Genomic DNA, 21,068 nt, shown 5'->3' on the forward strand with positions numbered 1-21,068 from the left:
GCCGCGAGCGCCGCGAGGAGCCGCGAAAGGCGCCGCCGCGCCGGAAGGAGACGCCGCTCGCGCAGGAAGCGGGACCGCCCCGCACGCCGCGGCGGGAAGGGGCGCGGGCAGCACCGCGCGTGCGCGCGCCCCGCCCCTCCGCCGTGCAGGGGCCACGTGCTCTGCGCCTGCGCACGGCGTCACCACCGCCCCCGCGCGCCCTGCGCCTGCGCACGGCCTGCAGCTGGTGCCACAACGGCCGCGGCGCCGCCGCCTCTGCCCAGGCCCCGCCGATGGGAGCGACCAGAGCCTGCGGCACAGGCAGGGGCGCCGCAAATGCACGCGGGTCCCACCTAGCTTAAGTGAGCCAGACTGTTTACCAACAGCAATCTGGCTGCAGTATCAAACTACTGAGGACTTCTCCATTTTTACACCTATTTCTGTGTATTTTCTTGCTGTAGAAATACCGAATCCAGGACATAACCCCACTGCAGGCTGTACAGAAATTCTATACAAGGAGAGAAAGCATCTTTCACACTCACAAGCTCCTGCTACACCTGAACTTCCACCTGAGCAGTCTCTACAAGGGATCTTACACAGCTGTTCACAGGTGCCCATGCACCCTGGGCTGTCACAACTCCCTTGCCACCCAGAGAGGCAGCTGCAACGTCCACCTGGAATTACACACTCTTTCACCAAAGCAGTGCAGTCAACAGGATATTCAGTTATTCACAGCGTGGGAAAAGCTGCATTCTGCACATCATCATGCACCAAAAGCTGATAATGTGACATGATTATATACACTACTAAAAACTACAATTTGTAAACATAACTCTACCACTCCGAGGACTGCAAATTTCCAGATTACACCTTCAGTGATTTCCAAAATGCATGGCCAAGTAACTTTCCATTCTAAATAACTGGACTTCAAAGGTATTGCTTTGTTCTTCCATAAAAATGCAAGGTACAGACCTCATTTGCTGTTAGGAGAACATAGCTCAAGTGACTGGTGGCACAAGGCTCAACCAAGCCCTGGCATATGTCAGAAGCAGCTGAAGCAGGAGCAGCACAGATGCCACATACACCAGGACAGAAATAATGAAATCTGCAAAAAAGTAAATGTTTTTAATTTCTGATAGGATTGAAATACCTGCCCAGAAACAAGCAACAAGAACAGACCAAACTACCAAAGAAGGTACAAATACTGTATCAGCTCACCCAAAAAGCCTTTGAAGCGCCTCTGCCAGGAACTGGGCTGCTGTGGTGCTTGTGCTTCCCCATGTAATTTGGGAATGCCCCAATCATGAGGAAGGGTATGCACGCTCACTCTTCATCTGACTAGATATCTAGCAAAGCAGCTAAGTAACTAAAGAACAATTTAGGGTGGTCTATGGGGAGAGAAACCCTGTTTTTGCTTTTTTCCTAATAATCTTGTAAAAACAAAGTTTCTGTCACACAGTACACTGCCCTATAAACTTGAGAGATGATAATGAACCAGGACAGGAGCAGACCACCGCTTCATAGACTTCTGCAGAACTTAAGGCAGAAGTATGCCGAAGTATTCCCATTAGCCAGCTCACATCTCCAACTGTAAACTGTTCTCTACAGAACGATGGCTGTGATCAGTTATCTTCCTTAGAATACTATTCTTACTTTTTGAAGTTATATATACACACACGTCTTGTCTTTGAGATAATGTTTGTTAAAAAAAAAATGCTTTCCTAACAGAAAAAAAAAACCCAACAGGATCTTCATAACAATAAATTTAAGTTGCTGAATTCTAGAGGAGCAAGTAATAGACCATCAAAATCACAAGGAATATAGGCCTTTAAAACAGCATTTTTTTAAAGCTACAACTTCAGTAACTTAAGGTTCAGATCCTCCGGTCTTTGTAGTGAGAGCCTCAATTTTTAATGAGTGTTAAACTGAGATAATTTTATTTGAAGGCCAAGGCATTTGCATCTCTACATTCTACAGACAAATGGCAATACTAGTTCTTTGCTGCTTAGGCAAGGCTGACCATGAATACTCTCTGAAAAATGAAATGATTCAAATTAAGAGCCTTCTCATTACTTTTTGTCTTTGAAATATCATCAACTTAGCCTTCCCAAACCTTGAATATTTCGTGTCAGTCGTTCTCAGTCAAGTGATCTGAGCTCTTTCGCCGGGGGCGGGGGGGAGTGCTTAATGCTATGCCTGAGCTTTTATTGCCAGCTTTGAACATTGAACCCCAGGCTGTAAAAAGTTCTTTTGTAAGTCACTTTTATTAAGCTCTAACTCTAAATTGCTAGTAGTAGTAGCAGCAGCTTCTACTGAACAGTAACAACCTAATCAGAGCTCTCCTAATAGCAGAGGGTAACTACTATCACCTCGATTTTTTTGGACAGACTTTTGCTACCAAGCTTCCTGAACCTGCGTATGCAAAAAGGGATCAGGAAGTTTGCCTGCCTTTACACTTTCACAAGCTTCCTTCTACTCACTCACCACTGTGAGTTTCTGGATTAATCAACTTGGAGTTCTTGCTATCTTTCTATACTTTTCAGTGCTCTACAACAGTTGACTGGAAACAAAACAGGTACAAAGAGTTTGTGTAAGACCACTAACTTCCAGAGGAGTACTGCAGGATTGTACCACATTTAGCTGCCTTGCCAGTTAAAAAGTAAAAAAAGCTACTTCACTGCTGAACTGTTTGATCAGAACACACATATTGAAACAACTGGTTAACACCGCCAATTTCATTTTACACCACTACTCCAGCAAGTTAGCAATCTACTATTCCTTTCCCCAGGAGTCGGATACATCTACATTTAGCTAACCACACTATTGCTACAGCCAATTCCAATTGCGATGACATACATAACCTGCAAAAAAGCGTTGAAGGTAAATAAAGCACTCCTTTTGCTTCCTCATCTGTGAGGGCAACAGGGAAAACGAGACTACCGGATACAATTTCTGATAAAAAAGACAAACAAAAAACAAACAGACAACGCACACACTTTGTTCAGTTTTACCTGCTAGATTTCTTTAGAGACATCTTGGAGTTCATCAGGTACTCCAGCTGAAGTTTCTAAGTTGCCTTTCACATCAGCTGTACAGGTCATTAGAAAAACTCAAGTCGCCATGGATTACTTTCTACAGGGGTCTAATTTGTTAAGCATAGATCAGGCAAGAACTCCTGCCTTGGTGGCATTTTCTTACAAACTAAGATTTCTTGAGTGACAAATTATTAGATTTTTTGCTCATGATACACTCTGTACTTATGGTCAGCTCCCTTTTTATCTGTGCAATTTGAATTACTGTTTACCAAGCAAGCTACTTAGCAGGAAGCTGAACATACTGCACATAGGAAGTATAAATGCTAGACATTTTAATGATAGCTATTAGTGTAATGATGTGTGAAGGGAGAAGTGCTGTTGTCAGATCCCTGAACTACTCCACATCTACTAGGAGATCTGTATCGTATCTTATTCATGTATGTCTTAAAAATTCAGAGTGAAAGTGATACTTTAACTGCAAGTAGCAGAGATGAAGCAACAAGCGCAGTGCAAGAACACCCAATCCATTCACATGAATATATGTGCAAAGAAGACTGCATAATTAACATTTTTCAGAGCTTGATGCTACAAATGGAAACTTAAGACAGTACAAAAGAAAAGTCCAAACTAAATTTTACACCTCCATATACCCCTTTTTAATATGTTATTTTGCACTGTGTACATGAGAAACAAAAATAAACAAAAGGAACTTTAGCCAAACTCCCCTTCCTCCTCCAGCTTTATTGATAGTTTAAAATTACATTTTCTATGTTCTAGGACTTCAATTGCTTTTACCCTCTTACTTTAAAAACTGATTACAAGCAAATGAAACTCAGTTGTCTAAGTGATATAGTATACAAAAATAACATCTTGATTTCTGTGAAAATGCATTTATTTGCAACTCCTGAATAGCTCCAAATTGTATATGCTATGAGCACTGATGTCTGGGTTTCAGATTTAGTTTGAGATATTTATTCAAAAGCTCCCCATTACGTTCTGCATCTCCAACATGAACATTCATTGACTATATTACTGTTACTTTTAAGTTTATTCCTGATTTCTCTCTCTCTCTCATGGCCATTAACAGGCATGTGCATCTTGTTTGTTTTATTTACTCCCACTCAGCTATATGCTCTAGGTAGGGCCCGATACAGATATTACTTGATGTTAACAGCTACTGAGGTCAGACAATCCAAGGCCATTGTAATAAAATTACAGTTACAAGGAAGTTTAGACACTTCCATAATTTCTTTCCTCCTGCATAGGATCACTTTCACGTAACCCAGAGAGGGTTTTGCTGGTCTGACTCAACTCTTCCCACTCATCAATCCCTATTCACCAGTGGCACGGAAAGGGGGTTCTTTAACAAAGCATTATACATAACACCTCTACCAAACTAAACATAAACATTTTTGTAGTTAAATGCAGAAAGTTGATTTTTTTCCACCCCTTTCCTCCTTTTACACGGCAAGTAAAGCTCACTGGCCTGGGAGTAGCCTCTATCTGCCAACCTTTGGCCAGTGAAGAGGATTCAGAGAAAAATAATACAACCATCAATCAGAAAAAGGAGGGGCGACAAAGGAAAATAATTAGGCTGTAGCTTCAATTGTGCATTCCCGTGCAAGGTGCCCTGACTCGCCGCAGCGGTAGCAGTTGACTTCACTGGTCTTGCTGCAGTTGATGGCTACATGGCCAGTTTCACCACACCTGGAAAAGCAAATGAAAGAGCTGCTCAGAAAAGCCATCCCAATCTGCCAAAGCACCCAATTAAAATTCATACAATACTGGTTCTGTTTAAGGCTTCAGTGTTCCAGAATCCTTACGGATAGTCTCTGTATCTACCAGGGCTAGGAACAGTTTCTCAACAGATCAACTCCAATTTCTTATTTGCTCAGGCTTATTTCTGAACAAGTAAATTCTGAATTTCTAAAAAGTAAACAGTAGTCTGAAAAAAACCTGTTTTTTTACTAGATTTAGTTTAAACCTCCTAACTGGAATTAGGCACAAAACACATCTATCTGTGAGGGTGCATTCCACACTTGCATTTTTCATCAGTTCTTACCTATAGCATTTCACTTTGGTGCAGTCTTTCTGAATGTGTCCAAATTCTCCACAAGAATAGCACTTCTGCTCATCTGCATGGTCACAGTCACGAGCCAGGTGGCCAGGTTTGCCACAGTTGTAGCAGCACTGCTCCCTCTCCCTCTTTGGCTCCTTGCAGTCCTTAGCAATGTGGCCACCTCTACCGCAGTTATAGCAGGCTTCCACAATAAGAAAAAGATACCAAACAAGACTATAAAACCTTGGTAGACTAAAGTGTAGCATGCTTCTAACAGAAGGAAATATTTAGTTTGTTTTCGGTGGATTATGATCGCTGCATTATACCGCTCCCTTCAACGACAGGGCTCTGTGCACGCAACTGAGGAGATGTAAAATTTAATGATACTTACCATCCTCCTGAAGATCACAGTCCTTGGCAAGATGGCCAGACTCACCACAGCGGTAACAGATGTCCGGGAGAGATGAAGACATGAACTGGAAGCCTGCTTTAAATGGGTAACAGGAGAAAGAAAAAAGACTTAGGGATCAAGGTAAGAATTAAGACACTGACAATTCAACTTACAAGTCGGGTTGTCCCTCAGCAATCCTTGGAACTTCAAAAAATAGCAAGTTTCTCACAGTGAGGTAAAAATGATAAAATTTAGTACCACTGTGCTATAGATAAGTTCTAACTATTGTGACTATTTGATCCAAACCCAGCAAAACCTCTTTTGGATAATATTCAGGGCAGTCATCTGGAGAGATTTTACTGTACAAACAGGAGGAAAAAAAAAAAAAAAAAAAAAAAAAGTTACCTCTGCCACGGCTTCTCATCCCACGACCACGACCAATTCCACTAGGGCACTCCCGAGCCCAGTGGCCAGTACGTCCACACTTGAAGCACTCGTTGCTGCTCATTGCTGCAGATTATCCTCCTGAAAAAATTTAGGGAAGGACACTTTTAGAACACCTTTTTCTCCCAAAGGCCATCTCCCAAGACTAAGATAAGAGATATTGAAGCTTTCTTACCCTCCTGACAGACAACTAAACTGCTTCTAGCCATCTCAAACCTGCTTGCGCAGTTTATGATTGTTACCTGACACAACTGTTAAAGCCATGGTAGGAGACAAAAGTATCTCTCTGCTTTGCTCGTTAACTTCCACTGCCAAAGAAACAGTACACTTGGCTTTTCCTCTAATCAGAGCTTGTTATCAGCCTTTGCTTCGAAAACTGGTAGAACGCTTAAGAGTGAAACAAGATTGTTGGAACTGCCTTACTGTTGCTTTTTTTCCTGAAATACCAGTTCTCTTACTTTACCCCTCATAGCAAAGGGCAAAAGAAAGCTACTTATCTCTACAAAGCCTTTTCTTCCAGTTAGTCCTAAATTATTCTTTAAGTGTCTATCTGGTTGCTGCTATACCAACTAAGCTACATTCCAGATATTCATTGCAAGAATAGTCGATATTACAGCTAAGCTCTTAAAAACTGAGATCAGTTCTTCTGTAACCTACACGAGCAGTTATGAATTGCTGCTTTTCAACTCCAAAATATAACTTGCAGTGCAGGATGAATGCTCCGCTCCTGCGTTTACATGGAGGAAGATGTTTAAGACACATTTGGTATCCCTAGAAGATATCAGACACTCACCAGACATCTAGAAGGCTAACTTGGAAAACATTCTTAGAATGCTAGGGAAACATCAGATAGGCATGCTTGTCAGAAATGGTATAAACAGCTTCTTTTGCCCATATTGGGGAATAGAGGCATGTCCCATTGAGTAGCAAAGTTGCCTGCCACAGGCAACCAATTTAACAGCCACAAAAGTGTAGACTGAACAGGATGTAATCACAGACTCACAAGTCCTCTAAACTATAAAAATAATTATGCAAAACTTCTGGAACCAGAAATACAACAGCAAAGAAAAAGCAGACTCCCGTTAAGGTAAGTTTAAAAATGCATTAGTAATACGCGTATCAAGCTTTGCTTTGGCAGAGCCTCTTTAAACACTCTACACTCTCCCTCTCCCCACTCATTCTTAACCCATCCATAACAGGGCAGCACGGTGCAACAAGGCCAGGGAAGCTCACAGCAGCTACCTAGCATGTTTACCTAATCCCCACTAGAGGATAAACCTTCTCTAACACTACTTTAATCCCATTATAGGCTTCTTTCTAAAAAGAACGAATGTATAACCTCAAGGCAGAATCAGCATTATCATTCTTATATTAGACTTTAATTGAAACACAGATTCAAAATCAATTCAAAATATGGATTTTTATTCAAAGCACTTTTTAAAGTACTCAAATGTTGAGAGAATTACTGTGGTGCCTTTCTGGCCATCCCTCCCTCAAAACAGATCTTCTCTCCCTAGTCATCTTCTGCAGGAATGACCACCCATCCTTCCAACCAGGGTTGACACCTGAGAATTTAAACCCTCTTCTAGCTTCCAGTCTGACCAGGTCATCACGTATTTGCTTTCAAAAATGAAGTTTTTTTTAAATGAAAAGTTGTCAGATCTTAAAGAGATGTTCACAAAACCAAAGCATTTGGTGACCTGAGCAGTTGGGAGTTAAAACAAATACTTGGATTTTTTACGTAACTAAGTCTTCTCACATCCTAAAAGGCATTTACTGCTTCATCTCAGCATTCAGGATTTCAAAGCATCTTAATAGGACACCCAGAGGTAGAGCTGTCTAGTAAGATGGCAGCAGACACCCCCATTTTTTTTTTAGCGACAATGGGGAACAGGAACAACACTGGTAAAGACAGTTACAGGAGCTGGGCACCACAATAGTTGACGCTTTTAAATTTCAAGAGAAAAAATACAGTTTGGTGCCTGAATGTGTGCATTCCTGGCACAATTCTTAAGTTCTTCAAATGTATTCACATTAAAACATTATAGAACAGTGACATAAAACCTATTAAAAAGACTAGCTAGATCAGTAACTGTAATAGAACTGCAGCATCTAAAATGGAAGTTAACATCTACCAGACTTCCATCCAAACAATCCATTTCAGACTACTGCATAAAGCAACAAGATCAAGCATCCCAGAGAGTTAACCTTATCGAAACCCTAATGTGACCAGATCAGTAACATGTGGTTGAGGGCAGTGTTTCTTAAGCAATGTAGACAGCCTTTAAGCATACAGGAGAAAAGTTTCTGCACTAAGATCAGCCTACACAGCAAGTCAGGCTCAAGCAATGAATAAAAGCTCACGGTTTCAAAGAAGTTTTCATTTAAATCGAAGTTGTCTCCTTTTTAACTTTAAGGAGTTTGCTTTTCTCTGATAATTAGCAAATCGGCAGTTAAGACTAGGCAAACTGAGTCAGAAACCCACGAAGGAACCATCTGCCACTTGTCTCCATGCAACTATTTCTCAAGACTGACTGACTGAATCGAGAGAGTCATTTAAAGACATCTAGCTTGAGAGGTCTTTATTTTCAACTCTAACCTCTCTGACATCTTTAGGTTACGGCTGCCAAGAAGTATGATTACTGAGCATGCTGCTCCATCTTTGGCAACTTTAAATGTACAAAGCTGAACCGTCTGCCTGGTAGTTTTCTTTACCACTATTTTAGTATTTAGCGTCTGTCTTCCTGGAAAGGACCTGAGATTGAATTCAAGTTTATGATCCAGAGAAGGATGCAGCTGAAACCAGCGGTTTTACTAACCCCACATCCCCAAAAGCTTCATGGGGCAAAGTTCATCACTGACGTAAATGGTGTTGTTGAACCCCACCTCCCACCCATCCAAAAAGAAAACATAATTCTGACATAGCTCATGCTCCCTTTCATGGAGCCAAATCCAAGACATGCTAGTTCAGAACACAAATCCTTGACAAAATACTTTTTAAAGTTTGGACTTTTCTTTTTTTCAGTTATTTCAAGTTGGGGGGGGGGGGGGGGGTGAGTGGGAAAGAAGAATACACTTACAAAAAAAACACCCAAGGACAAACTTGCCCCTACCAGTTAATACTCCTCCATTTTGTCACCACAGACAGGTTTTCTGCAATTCCTTCTCCTTTTATCTACCAAGGCCACCTCGGTAAGCCTGTCCAGATGCTGGACAGGAAAAAACAGTAATGGAAGGGAAAAAAAGAATTAAGGCCTCAACTATTGTTGAGGCAGGTCAAATTCTGTAAGATACAAGTCACTGCCACATGGACCAGTTCCAGAACTTCGAAGAAAGAAGAACCTAATCCTCCCAAGCCTTACTCTTTTGCTGTATGCCAGGAGGATGTAGCTGTTTACCAGAACCCCTCATACAGCACTCCTTAGCAGTAGTAAGAAGCATCTGAAATACATTCACCTTGTGGCTAGCCACTGAATCATATTAACCAGGAATATTAGACTTTGTTCTGCATTACAACTTTTTTCATGGGCTGACAGCAGTTCACAGATTCAAGTATTAGATGCCACTGCAGTAGTTTCCTATGCTAGATTAGAAGGTTTTCCAATTTTAATTCTAGTATCAAACTTTAAAGTAATTAGATGATGTTTTTCACAGGTTTTAGGGTTAACAGCTTAAAACATGTAAGTAAACTTAAAAACCAGTTTAAGGTTATCCCTAGTCTTCACACAAAAGCTCAGAAATATCTCAGTCTGTTTTAAAAGGCTCAGTAGACCAAGTGATAACAAAAATAGCTGAGTTCTCTACTAGTACACCTGTTTTATGGCTTTTACTCTAGGAAAAAAAAGAATATAACACTTGCTTTAACAGTCAAAAGCACAGCTTAGTCTTTAACTTGGGCTCTTCATAACAGCGAGGAAGTTGAAATTCACTAATTATCCTCTAAAGTTTGAAGTTTCAAAGAGAGGAAAAAGGGGTTCCTAGCAATACCTTTCAGAGAGAGTAAGTACTTGGCACTCAGGTATCTGGTTCTAACCCCCAAGCCCACAAATTAACTAACCTGTTTTGAAGCTAGATATATTTTTGAATAGCCTGGAACAATGCAACAGGTGATAAAAGCTTAATCTTTTGACATTACTTTTTAAATCATGTGGGGAAAAAAAAACACAGGTAAGAATGAGCATTTCTGTCAGAAACTGAAGTTGTTCCACGTTATAGTAAAAATTCTTATGTAAGTGAAACCGCTAAGAAGAAAATTATCAGGACAATATAACTAAGGTCTCTTACTCTAAACACAAGTTTGGGTGATTTTCTCTATAAAAGATAACATTTGTAAATATCTGTAAACACCACAGACAACTTGAAGTAAAATACTCCTAATTAAACAGTTAGGCAAACAATAGAAAAATTGTTGCAAGGACAGCGAGACATTCCTCTGAATACACTAGTAGTTCCTTAGTATTCAACTACTTGCTACCAATAAAAATTCTGTTAACAAGATCTTCATCATACTTACCAGGCACTTCCCTTTTATATAAAGTCCTTTCCACTTAACATTAACAGGACATTCCTCCTTCGACCAAAGGACAGACTAGACTAAAACCATTGCTAAAAAAACAATTTTTTTTTTAGAAAAAAAGTGCACTGAAAAAACTAGCACTTTTTTCAAGCAAGAATAAACCTAAAATACCATACCTAAATATGACAACTCAGTCTAGAATCACCTTGAATATGGCAAAAAATACCAATATGTGATAGGTTTTTCTTTCCTAAAATTTATTCAAATGGAAAAGCAGAAATGCTAGCACTTACAGCTTCAGAGTATAAATCAAAATATTTAGAATGTATAAGATATATCCAGAACTACAGAACACAGTTAAACTTGTATAAATTTCTATACTTGTAATTTATAAACAGAACTAGATTCTTAAGTTAGTGATTATCTCAGGTTTTTTTTTTTTTTTATAATAAAGGTAAGTACTTTAGCCAGCAAATATTTCATTTTTGAAAGAAACAGTATTGAAGCTTCAGGAAAACTTGCAGAAGTTAAGAGCCAAGTTCTGAACTCCCCTCAGGTCCCCTCGATATATTATAAAGGTAAGCTAGATCACTTGATCCAGAAGTGTTAACATGAACTTGAGACAAAAAGCAACTGTAACCACACTAAAAAACTGGGACCCCTATGAGATGGCCAGTAGCCAAGGGTGGTGGGAAACCTAGATTGAGATACTTTACAGAAAAATTAATTCTGGGGTAGCCTTGTTGACTAGAAACCATAAACTGGTTGGAAGTGATTCTGCCTTTCCTTCTGCCCACTTATACTTGTTACATACAGGTTAAGAAAAACTGTAGTACCTAACGAGTACACTCACTCTACAGTATAACCCTTTTGTTTTATAGGTATCTGGACAAAGTTTTAAACTTAAACAAGCAAGCAACATCAGCAAACATGAAACCTCTTTAGTGTCAAAGCCAATCTAAAGGCTAAAAGTTATTTGGAAAAAAAAATAGGTTAAGTCGGTAAGTCTCCGGATTCTTGTGCAGTCATAGTGAACTCATTTAATCTCTTCATGTTGAGGGCAGCAACAGGATTACTTCTCTAGGCCAGTTTGGAGCAAAGAATAAAACACTGCGTTGGCAAGTTTAAACTCTGTGCCAATGCGATCCAAGTAGTGCTGAAATGAAAATAAAACCTGCTATTAAGTTTAATAATTCCTTGTGACAGTTCTAGATAGTAGGTGAGTAATAGTAACTACTTGGGAACTATGTCAGACAGGAACTTAAATAAAAGGCTGCTCTACTAGTTCCTGATGCGCAGATGTCATGGACTATTTTCCTATCCATTTATAGGTCGCGCTTGGATTTGAAGCAGGCCGCCATCCATGCCTGTGGTCGGAGACAAATAGTTGCAACACCTCGACCCGCTCGTCTGCGGCGGGGCCCAACACGTGGGGCAGCCACGTGGTGCGGCCGGGCCCGGGCCCGCAGCCCCGCTCCGCCTGGCGCCCCGCTCAGCCGCAGCGCGGGCCGCGTTTTAGTGCCGATTTTAAAGCGCTTGGTAAAAAAAGAAAAACAATTTTACTTCAGCCCTCTCCCGCCTAGCCCCGCTCTGCCCGCCGCTTCCTCAAAGTTGCTGCAGTCACCCCCGCCTCACCGCCCCCCCTTTCACTCGAAGGAAGTCGGGCACCCAACCCAATTCGGGCGTTAGGACTTGGCGGGCACTTTTCCCCCGCCCCGATCGCGGCCACGGGGAGCAGTAGCCTCGGTCGCGATTACCACCGCCCCGCAGAGTGGCGGGCCCAGCGAGCGGCTCCCGCCGTCGCCGCCTGGCGGGCCGGACGCTGCGGCCGTTCCCGCGCGCTCCGCAGAGCAGGAAAAGGCTGCGGGCCGCGCCCGGGCGGCTCTGTGCGGGCTGCCCGAGCGCAGCGGAACCTTCCCACCCTCCCTACCCCTAGGCCAAACCCTCCCTTGCCCCAGGGCCACGCGGGCCCCTCCGGAACGCGCCGGGCCTGACTCAGCCGTTGACCGGCCTGGCGGGGCCCCACTCCGTCCCAGTTCCCATCCCACCCTACTCCCGCTGCCCGGTCCGTCCCGCTCCCGGAGGCCCAGGCCAGGCAGCGAGGCCCGGCGGGTCAGGCGAGACTCTCATCACTTTCCCGCGCACTAGGCCGGAGTGCGCCAGCGCCATCATCCCCCTGGCGCTCCGCAGCGCCGGGCCCTAGGTTGCGGCGCTGCAGCCCCGCGGGCGGCCGCTTACCTGCAGCCTCCCACGCCAAGTGCCGCAGTCGCAATCGCCACCCGCAGATCCGTGGGCCTCGCTCGCTGCCCAGCTCCGCCGCCTTCCCCGGCTCCCTTCTGGCTGCGCCACACGCGGTTTGCGCACGACCCCGCGCGCTCGCACTTTCCCCCCTCCCGCCGCTCACCCCGCCCTCCCTGCTACTCTGCGCACGGCTCACTGGTGTCCACAGCGCGGCCAATGGGCGCCTACCGCTCCCCCTGAGCGCCCAATCGGTGTGGCAGGCGGGGGCGCCCAATCATCGCAGCCGAAAGGTGGGCGGAGCCCGCCTACCGCGCTCGCCTCGGCGCCTGCGCAGAAGGCGGTGTGAGGGGCAGCGCGGCGGTTGGGCGCGCGCTGTGCGGGAGGGGGCGGCGGTTCCCGGACTTGCGGCAGCCCGTGCCGCGACCCGCTCACGGGCGGCTCTGGATGCCGCTCCGGCGGGACGTGCCGCCCGTGACGCAGCAGAGAAGGGCTCGAGAACTCCGCTAGCAGCCCTCGCCTGTGCCCGCCCCAGTTACAGCTCCGCGGAGGAGGTCTCCGGGGTAGTCGTTTAAGACCCGCCGCCGCTGGGGAGCAGCTTGGCCCCGCGTGGAGCCAGGCGCCCCCCGCTGCCGTGCGGCTCCCGCACAGTCCTGCAGTGGCTTCCCTCCTCCCGCTGCGACGCCCCTGCTTCCTCTGCGTCTATGTGCTGTGGGGCCCGTGCCTGCCGAGCCGCTGAGGCTGCGCTGCTCGGGCGCTCGGCCTGGCCACGGGGGTGGTGAGAGCCCCAGGCGCCGGCGGGGCCGCCTCGCGCGCCTACGGGACGAGCTGCGCAGCGGCCGCCATCTTGACGAGCCGGCCCTTGGCGCGCGTCCTCTGGGCGGCACTAGGAAATGGTGGACGGCGCCGGGGCTGCGGTGCGAGCGCAGAGGCGGGAGCGGCTGCTCTCCGCACAGGTTGTCCTCGGAAGACACAAAGTGGAAAATAATTTCTTGAGAAAATACTCTATTACTCAAAAGCTTTTACTCTCCCAGAACCTGTAGCTGTACAAATCCCACATTACTGCTTGCCTATGAGGATTTTTTTTTCTCCTAGGAGCTTCATAAATGAATTCCTGCGTAAATATCTTACCAAAAACAGACAAAAATCAATCACCCTCCCTGCCACAAACGTTATTTTTTTGAATTAAATAAAGTTTAACAGCCTGACATTATCCATATTTATTCCATTTGTGTCATCACTGTTTGTCTGGAAATCCCACCGCTAAAAGTTTCTGTGGAAATGTCATTCTCTGCTTTGGTATTTGTTACCAGAATACATTTTTAAAAAGACTCACATAGGATTGTAAACTGGTTGTCCAAGGCCAATTTTGGAGACAGTTTTGAACTGAATTTTCCTTAAGCTATATCTTTGCTTTACACCGTTTGAGTTTATTTGCATTTTGTTTGTGGTGTTGTATTTGTTTGTGTATGTGTTGTACTTGTTATGCTGTCATACATTTTCTGTAGAATTAAAACAGACAGAACTATCAGCATCAATGCTTGACAGGGAAATACACCTCTCAGACCTACTTCTGCTTCAGACTTCCTGTACTATGACTTCTGCAAACTTTTGTTCTGGCAATTGTTTTACAGTAATGTCGAAATACCAACGCTGACAGCAGACTTTGAGCTCATAATAATGTTTCCTCACACAAATACAAATTTCCAGTCTTTACCATCTCATTTCAGCATAGGTCTCTGGCCCCTATGTTGATTGCCTAAAATGTATTACAATCCCACTCACAAATACTTGTAGTGTTAGTTTTAATTCCTAAGGCTTTCATATCATAAATGTAAAAAATAAGGTGCTTTAAAGAAGTACTGAGAGCTTTTAAATCAAGAATGCCTACACTGCATTTTGCTATATAATGTATTAAAAATCTATGTAACAGAGCACAACGGTACAGTCATATATCCTCATTTTTAAAATAACATTTTACTTTCATGACAGAACCTGGATTCTGTATAAGTCTTTATAACAGGAATCTTGGATTGACAGAGCAACTGCAACTCAATTTTTCCAGCTTTGTCTATGTTTGGCTGGTTGTACTTCTGGTAGTATGTCTGAAGCTAGGAAATCCCAAACCTAATTCTGGGGCTATTCTGTAAACTTTCTGTCCTAGAAAGTTGTGTGACTGATGCATTCAGCGAACTTCTAGAAATAAATCACCTCTTTAAAAATTGTTTACTTTATTCCAATGACCTTCAAATCATACTGGACTCTCCCTTATTTGAAATGGAAATAGGGTACAACTAAGTGAAAACTCATTACTCGAGCATTGTTACTAATGAGATGATTGTCCTCTGCAGGGCTATTGCCTCAAATATACTTTCCATTTTATGATGTAGAATATTTTAAGTTATGTTATAACAGACCAACACTTCGCTCAAGAAGCAATATAAGCATCTTCTGACAGCATTGGGTTTGTGTTGTGTACTTTCCTCAAGATTTTCATTACATCCTAATGATGATCGCAATTCTTGTTTTCCAGGTTTCTCTTTGATATTTAGGTAAAGGATAATCTTGCACTTAAATAAAGTGCATGATATGAATATATGCCATCTATTCCTGGCTCAGTTAGTATTTCTCGTAGAAAACCAGGTAGAAGTACAAAGTCTTTATGTTTTTCTGTGCAAGCAAAAGAGTTATCCCTCAGTAAGTTATGTCAGTTCCAAGCTTCCTCATTGTCTCAGCTCTGTCCGGAAAATCCCAAGGCTCAAGAACATTTTATGAACAACAGCGCTCAAAGGAGAAATCTTAAGTACAGTTAATAGCTGAAGGTAACCTGTTGTTCCAGCAATACATCTTTCCTAAAGCAGACAATTCCTAAAAGTGTTGGATGAAAAGCAAAATCATTTTAAGATGCACAAATAAGAAATCACATCTTGCAGCTACGGTTCTTGCACTTGTTTTCTTCTGGGTAGCTAAATGTGTAGGCAGAAAATTTTGAGTTGTTGAACGACTGTTGAGGGACAATTCCTGAGCAATTATCATTGACTCTCGCCACATCTTTTTATTGCTGAAGTAAATCTTCATTTTGTATGAAAACCAAAGCAAATTAAAATATACAATCCAGATTACAGGAATTAAAAAAAATGCTTTTGGAGTGTTGGAGTGTTGTTTATTAAACAGCCTTTTGTCAGCAGTCTCAGAAAAAGTAGTTGCCGGGGCCTCTTTTCTCCCCATCCCAGCCATTAATTTTCCATGACAGGTGGCCATAGCAGAGCTGGAATAAATAGCTATCTTACACAGTACTGACACTGGATGTTTCATCCTAACTTCTGTAGTAAACATAACTGCAATGATACATATATATATATGTAAAACAAAGGGGGAAAGTATGTGTTTAAAGACTCTCCAAAATCAATAGATTCCTCATATCATACTGTCGTGCGGTATTGCGTACAAAAAATGTATTTTGTCTCTCTCATGCCCAGTGGGTCTGCAACCCACAAAGATGATCACTACAAAAAACCCATCATCTACTGCTGGAAGAAACAAAGGGAGGTTTGGGGCAGTTCTTTATGTTTATTTCTTAAAGACAGAGTAATGGTTAACTATCCTCTGAAAAGAGAGATGCAGAGGAATCGGTATGCTGAGGAAAGACTGGCCATTACGTGTGGTTATAAGTGACAATTCAGTAAGCTTCAGTGGTGATGCTGGGGGACTCCTGATCCCTAGAAGGCCCGATCCCCTGAATGACAGACATGGCAGTTACCAGGAAGGAGCCGCCTGTTCCTATCATAAAATGCTCATATTCAGCCTTCATGGCTGGGTTATTTTGTAGGCTCATATATGAGTTTTCTTGGAGAGTATGACTTACTCTGAATTAGCCAGATCCAGTCCTGTAAGGTTAAGTTATTCTAGTTCAAGAGAAGGAAACAGCTTTTCTCTTCCATGTTTCCCAGCACTTTTATGAATCTACCGTTATACTGAGTGATTCCAGATGCCTCATTCATTTTGGTTTATTACAATTATCTGATGAGATTTCAATTGTTTACTTTATATCTATATATAATAATAATGATTCATTTCAAATAAAGTAAATAAGCTACCTCACAACTACTGCATTCTGTTAGCATCAGGCAAAAAAAAACCTTGCAAACTAAGAGGACTCCAGCTACATCATCACCTTTCTTCCTTTCTTTTTTCTATAGAAGCGTTATATGTCTGAAAGACTACTATACCGTCTACATTTTTTTTTAAATAGCCATATACATATTTGCAGCAATGCAAATATTATTTGTCAGGGAGCAGAGAGAGCCAACTCTTCCCTAAGAAATCGGAAGCCAGGGGCCAAACACGATGAAGGGCTGTCAGGGGCAAGGCCTTGCCATCCAGGGCCCAGTCCCCTTGTACTAAAGCAGGGCAATCTCAAGGCTGGCAGCTGGGGTTGATCAAGAGTCCAGACCATCAGACAAATTCATGAGGACTAGGCACGAGGCCAAAGCCAGGATCAGATCCAGTGGCGATAACCAGGCTAAGACTCAGCGCGGTGACTGCCAGCAAAGTCCACAAGGATCACACAGTGTTAACGTCAAGATCATGCCAGGAGAACGATCCATGGATCAATGTCCACATCAAGAACAACCACAGGCACAGATGTGAATGTGAGCAAGCTGAAAAGGGTACTGGAGGCCAGCACTCCTACACATAGCTGGGGCAGGGCCTGTAGGCTCAGGGCTGAGCTTAAATGGAGCTCCTGGGCCCATGTGCAGGGGTGTGGGTGGAGGCACAAGGAGAGGCTGGTTGGGGCAATCAAGAACTATTAGTGCACTCACAGCTGTTATTAAACATACATAGTGTCTCCACAGTGTCTTTAAGATTTAATGTGTTTTAAGTTGATTTTTAATTGATGATACTTCATTAGGCACTTTTTTTTGTGAGTGTGCGAAAAAGTTAATAAATTACATGTTATTAGGAATGCTTTCTGAAATAAAAATAATAAAAATAAAGAAGAGCTTGCAAGGTATGCAAAATCCTTCGGGACTGAAGTAGAGCAAATGCCTGAAACAGCAGATTGTACAACCTGCATATGACCTTGAGGTCATATCCAACATAGTCAATGACTACTGTATCAGACTAAGAAAAATGAGGAAATGTCTCAATAAAGCCTTCTCTGTTTGTTGGCTGGATAAAAAAATCCAGATTTTTTTTTTTTATCTTGATTCATTCTTAAAACAATATATGGAATAACCTATTAACTCCCAACTATTCAATACACTTTAACATCTTGTGCTATTTACATCTTCAAGCTATCATTTGTGCAAATCTATCAGATTGTGGTGATTCAGTTGCTTCTTCTATTGAGCATGACTATAATGGTAAAAATACACCAGTATTTGATGGCCTGTATGTGCACAGGAATATTTATTGCATGATCTAGCAGCCATTGCCAAAGTAGTTCTATGAGACCACACACAAGAAAAAGACTGAAGAATAACCCATATAATATGTAGCTTAGACACTATACCATGGTAATATTTCTTTAAGTGTATATTTCTTTAAGTATACACAGCCTTGATAGAATTCTAGTATTCCTCTAAACGGGTCAGATTTTCTAATGCTGCTGGTTCTATTTTTGTGCAGTGTTCTAGGGTTCAAACATTACAATGTAAAACCAAGGTCATAAGGTACCCTTGATTGTACTGCTGGAGCACATTAAAGTATATTATCAGCTGTCTGGTCCTCGGGCATCTGCTGCAGTCAATCTGTTGATCTGGATGCTTGCTTTCAAATGCTTTTCTCACAACTCACAGTGATTAATGCAAGTGATTCCAAAACTTAAGTTTTGCTGACTTGCAACCAGTGACAGAAGAGCTCTATGCAGTGTTTTATTCCAAATACAACTGAAAATAGTAGTTATTAACATGACTGAACTATACAAGTCTGGGTCTTCTATATCTATCTATCTATCTAGATATAAACATACACACACATGCACACACACACATACATATGTATCAGTTTAATGCTGGTACAATTCTCTTTACTTCAACAGGATCTGTTAACTCCAAGGGACAACCAGATACCATAACTCTTTCTCCTCTCCTCTCGGCAATTGTACTGAACTGTGTAGATTGGATTATGAAATCATTATCTGAGCCTCCTCATCAATCTGTGCTGTATCGGCCCATGGTTACTGTGGAGCAACTTGTAACCAGCCCCAGCAATTTTCTTTTGTGTAGAGGGCATCCCCATGTGCCTATTCCAGTTAACTCTGCCGAAGGATCCTTAGGAAAAGGAATGCGGCAAGGGCACAGTTGCAGACCAGGTATGTCCAGATTCTAAAAAAGCTCTTTTAAGTTATGGAGAGAAACTCTAAATAGAAAAATACACTGATTGTTCTAACTTCACTAGAATGCAGGACAGCTACAAGCTAGAGGTGAAGCACAAAGGCAGAGCTGCTCTGTCCTCTCACCCTGCCCGCTCTCCCCAGTATCAGGTTGCTAACTTAGCTTGGATGCCGTAATACTCAGCGTGGCTCCAAAACTGAAAGGAGCACTTTATCAGTTCTTGACTGAGCTCCAAAATTTCAGCAAGGGGAGAGTGAGGAACAACTTGGCTGCAGCTGGATTTGAGACTTCGCAGTGCTTATTTATTAAATACATCCCGTTTTGTGTCTTGTTTGCAGCCTGGTAAAGCAAAAGGGAGTAAAACTTTTCTTCCCCCTTCTTTTCTCTACATTTCATTACTGAAATAATGAGTAAGACCTTTTGTTTTCTGCCCTCAACATTATTACTGGAATAATCTGCCAAGCAAGCAGTTGAGCTGTTTTACCTTATCACAGTCTTTGTCAAGAAAATATTAGCAGCTGTAATTTAATGGAAAATATTATAGATAGATTCATTTCAGACATTAATTCTGTGTAAAAAGATAGACATCTAACAAAAAAAAAAGCTTTGTTCATAGAAAGGAGCTTTGTCTGCTTTTCTGTTTTCCTCAATGTCTCTATTTTTTTCTGCAATAGTACAGAGCGTATGTGACAGTTACACAAAGTTGCTCACCTCTTTTTGAAATGTGGATATAAGAATGGAAGCATCTTTTCAGGATATACCATATAATTATCATAGACACTCTTTGGTAACCAAAAGATGATTAGAAAGAAGCCCACTTAATGCTGTGCAAAGCAAGGCTGGCAGTATGCCTGTGAGGAAGGAGCACCCTAAGTCAAGGCAGAAATGTGTTCTAAAAATGTAAATCTTATCAACAACAAAAAGATAACTGAATTCCTTGCTAATTTCAACCAACTAACAAATGAAAACAATCAGGCTCGACCAACAGAGATGACAAACAGTTTTTTAGTTCCTAGGATATTTCTACATGCTAAAAATAGGCATTTTTCACTTTAATTGCATGAGAAACTACAAGCTGGCGATTAGTAGAAGGTCATAAAAAGATGCATGGCTTGAAGATAAAAAAAGCAATAGGGAAGACATCAGAATGAAAAATTATGATAAAGATGTGTATATTAGATATTCTGCAGAGCAGAGTGAATAGAGTTGCTTTAATTATGTCATAAACTAAAAGTTAGAGGAATAATACATATGAGGCAATATTAAAGGTTAAAAAAGCCATATACCATGGGATTCACTGGCAATGCAAACAAACTGTACTCAGAATTGTAAAAGTGAAGGCTTACAGATAAAATGTTTTATAACCAGTCTCAACTTCCATTCTTTTCATGACAGCTCCATAAGGATTTCTTCTAGAAAGAGTTTACATGCATCATAAAAATCAGGAATACAACACTACAATATACTTTTTAGGAGACATTTTAGCAAAGTTCCTTGTTCTGTGTCAGATACAGACGAGCAGCAGAGAGTGCTTATTTATAATCCAAAAAGGGATTCAGAATGAACTATCTGCCCTGCTGAAGCATCACTGGTCTAACTGTCTGTATCAAGCAGCACTGACACTGTTTATGGATTTCAGAATGACAGATATTTAGTTTTCAGGGCTTCTCTAATTTCAGTTTGATAATAGGAAGTATTATATGCTGCCGACTGTTACTTAACTTGCATTAAAGCAGACAGAGAAGAGTCACCTGAGAGGATAATTATATTTGTTTACAGCATTCATTATTATTCAGAAAATGTGGGAAAAAATCTCTATCTGCTCAAAGATAAGCTTTGTACTTCGCAGTATCTTATTACAGTAATTAAATATGGGAGAACTCAGCCTCAAATTATTAGTCTTATTACCAGCTTTAATAGTAGCACTTCAGATTCAGATCTTCTATTAAAAAAAAGTCTTACTTTACGATTTAGGCCAATGAAAATCTAGGCAATATCATAAAAAACATCTTTATGCTAATCACATTAGTAAAACAAGTCATCTAGAAGGTTTTATCTATGTGAGCTT

General features: G+C 42.0%; 1 protein-coding gene across 4 annotated transcripts; it reads right to left on the minus strand.

Moving 5' to 3' along the window:
• Positions 1–3,724: 3,724 nt before the first annotated feature.
• CNBP (CCHC-type zinc finger nucleic acid binding protein) lies at positions 3,725–12,724 on the minus strand. Of its 4 annotated transcripts, none has more exons than XM_088522887.1 (5): positions 12,663–12,724; positions 5,870–5,989; positions 5,465–5,557; positions 5,077–5,278; positions 3,725–4,721 (listed from the first exon to the last, which is right to left on the minus strand). In XM_088522887.1, the coding sequence occupies exons 2-5, from the start codon at positions 5,970–5,972 to the stop codon at positions 4,604–4,606; spliced, it is 516 nt and encodes a 171-aa protein (XP_088379013.1). In that variant the 5' UTR covers positions 5,973–5,989; positions 12,663–12,724; the 3' UTR covers positions 3,725–4,603. The 4 variants fall into 4 exon arrangements, with proteins under 4 accessions (XP_088379013.1, XP_088379011.1, XP_088379014.1 ...); XM_088522885.1 differs by having other exon boundaries at positions 5,465–5,560; positions 12,663–12,723; XM_088522888.1 differs by having other exon boundaries at positions 5,077–5,275; positions 12,663–12,722.
• Between the last annotated feature and the right edge of the window lie 8,344 nt (positions 12,725–21,068).

The sequence above is a fragment of the Tinamus guttatus genome, unplaced genomic scaffold, assembly GCF_059628265.1.
Source record: "Tinamus guttatus ecotype Peru unplaced genomic scaffold, ASM5962826v1 Tinamus_guttatus_pri_ptg000169l, whole genome shotgun sequence".
In the NCBI taxonomy this organism is placed as follows: domain Eukaryota; kingdom Metazoa; phylum Chordata; class Aves; order Tinamiformes; family Tinamidae; genus Tinamus; species Tinamus guttatus.

Coding starts and splice junctions, on each gene's coding strand:
- CNBP (XM_088522885.1), bottom strand. CDS start 5,972: ATGAGCAGCAACGAGTGCTTCAAGTGTGGACGTACTGGCCACTGGGCT. Junction 5,561..5,869: donor GATGAGAAGCCGTGGCAGAG/GTAACTTTTTTT, acceptor ACCCATTTAAAG/CAGGCTTCCAGTTCATGTCT. Junction 4,722..5,076: donor ACCAAAGTGAAATGCTATAG/GTAAGAACTGAT, acceptor TTGCTTTTCCAG/GTGTGGTGAAACTGGCCATG.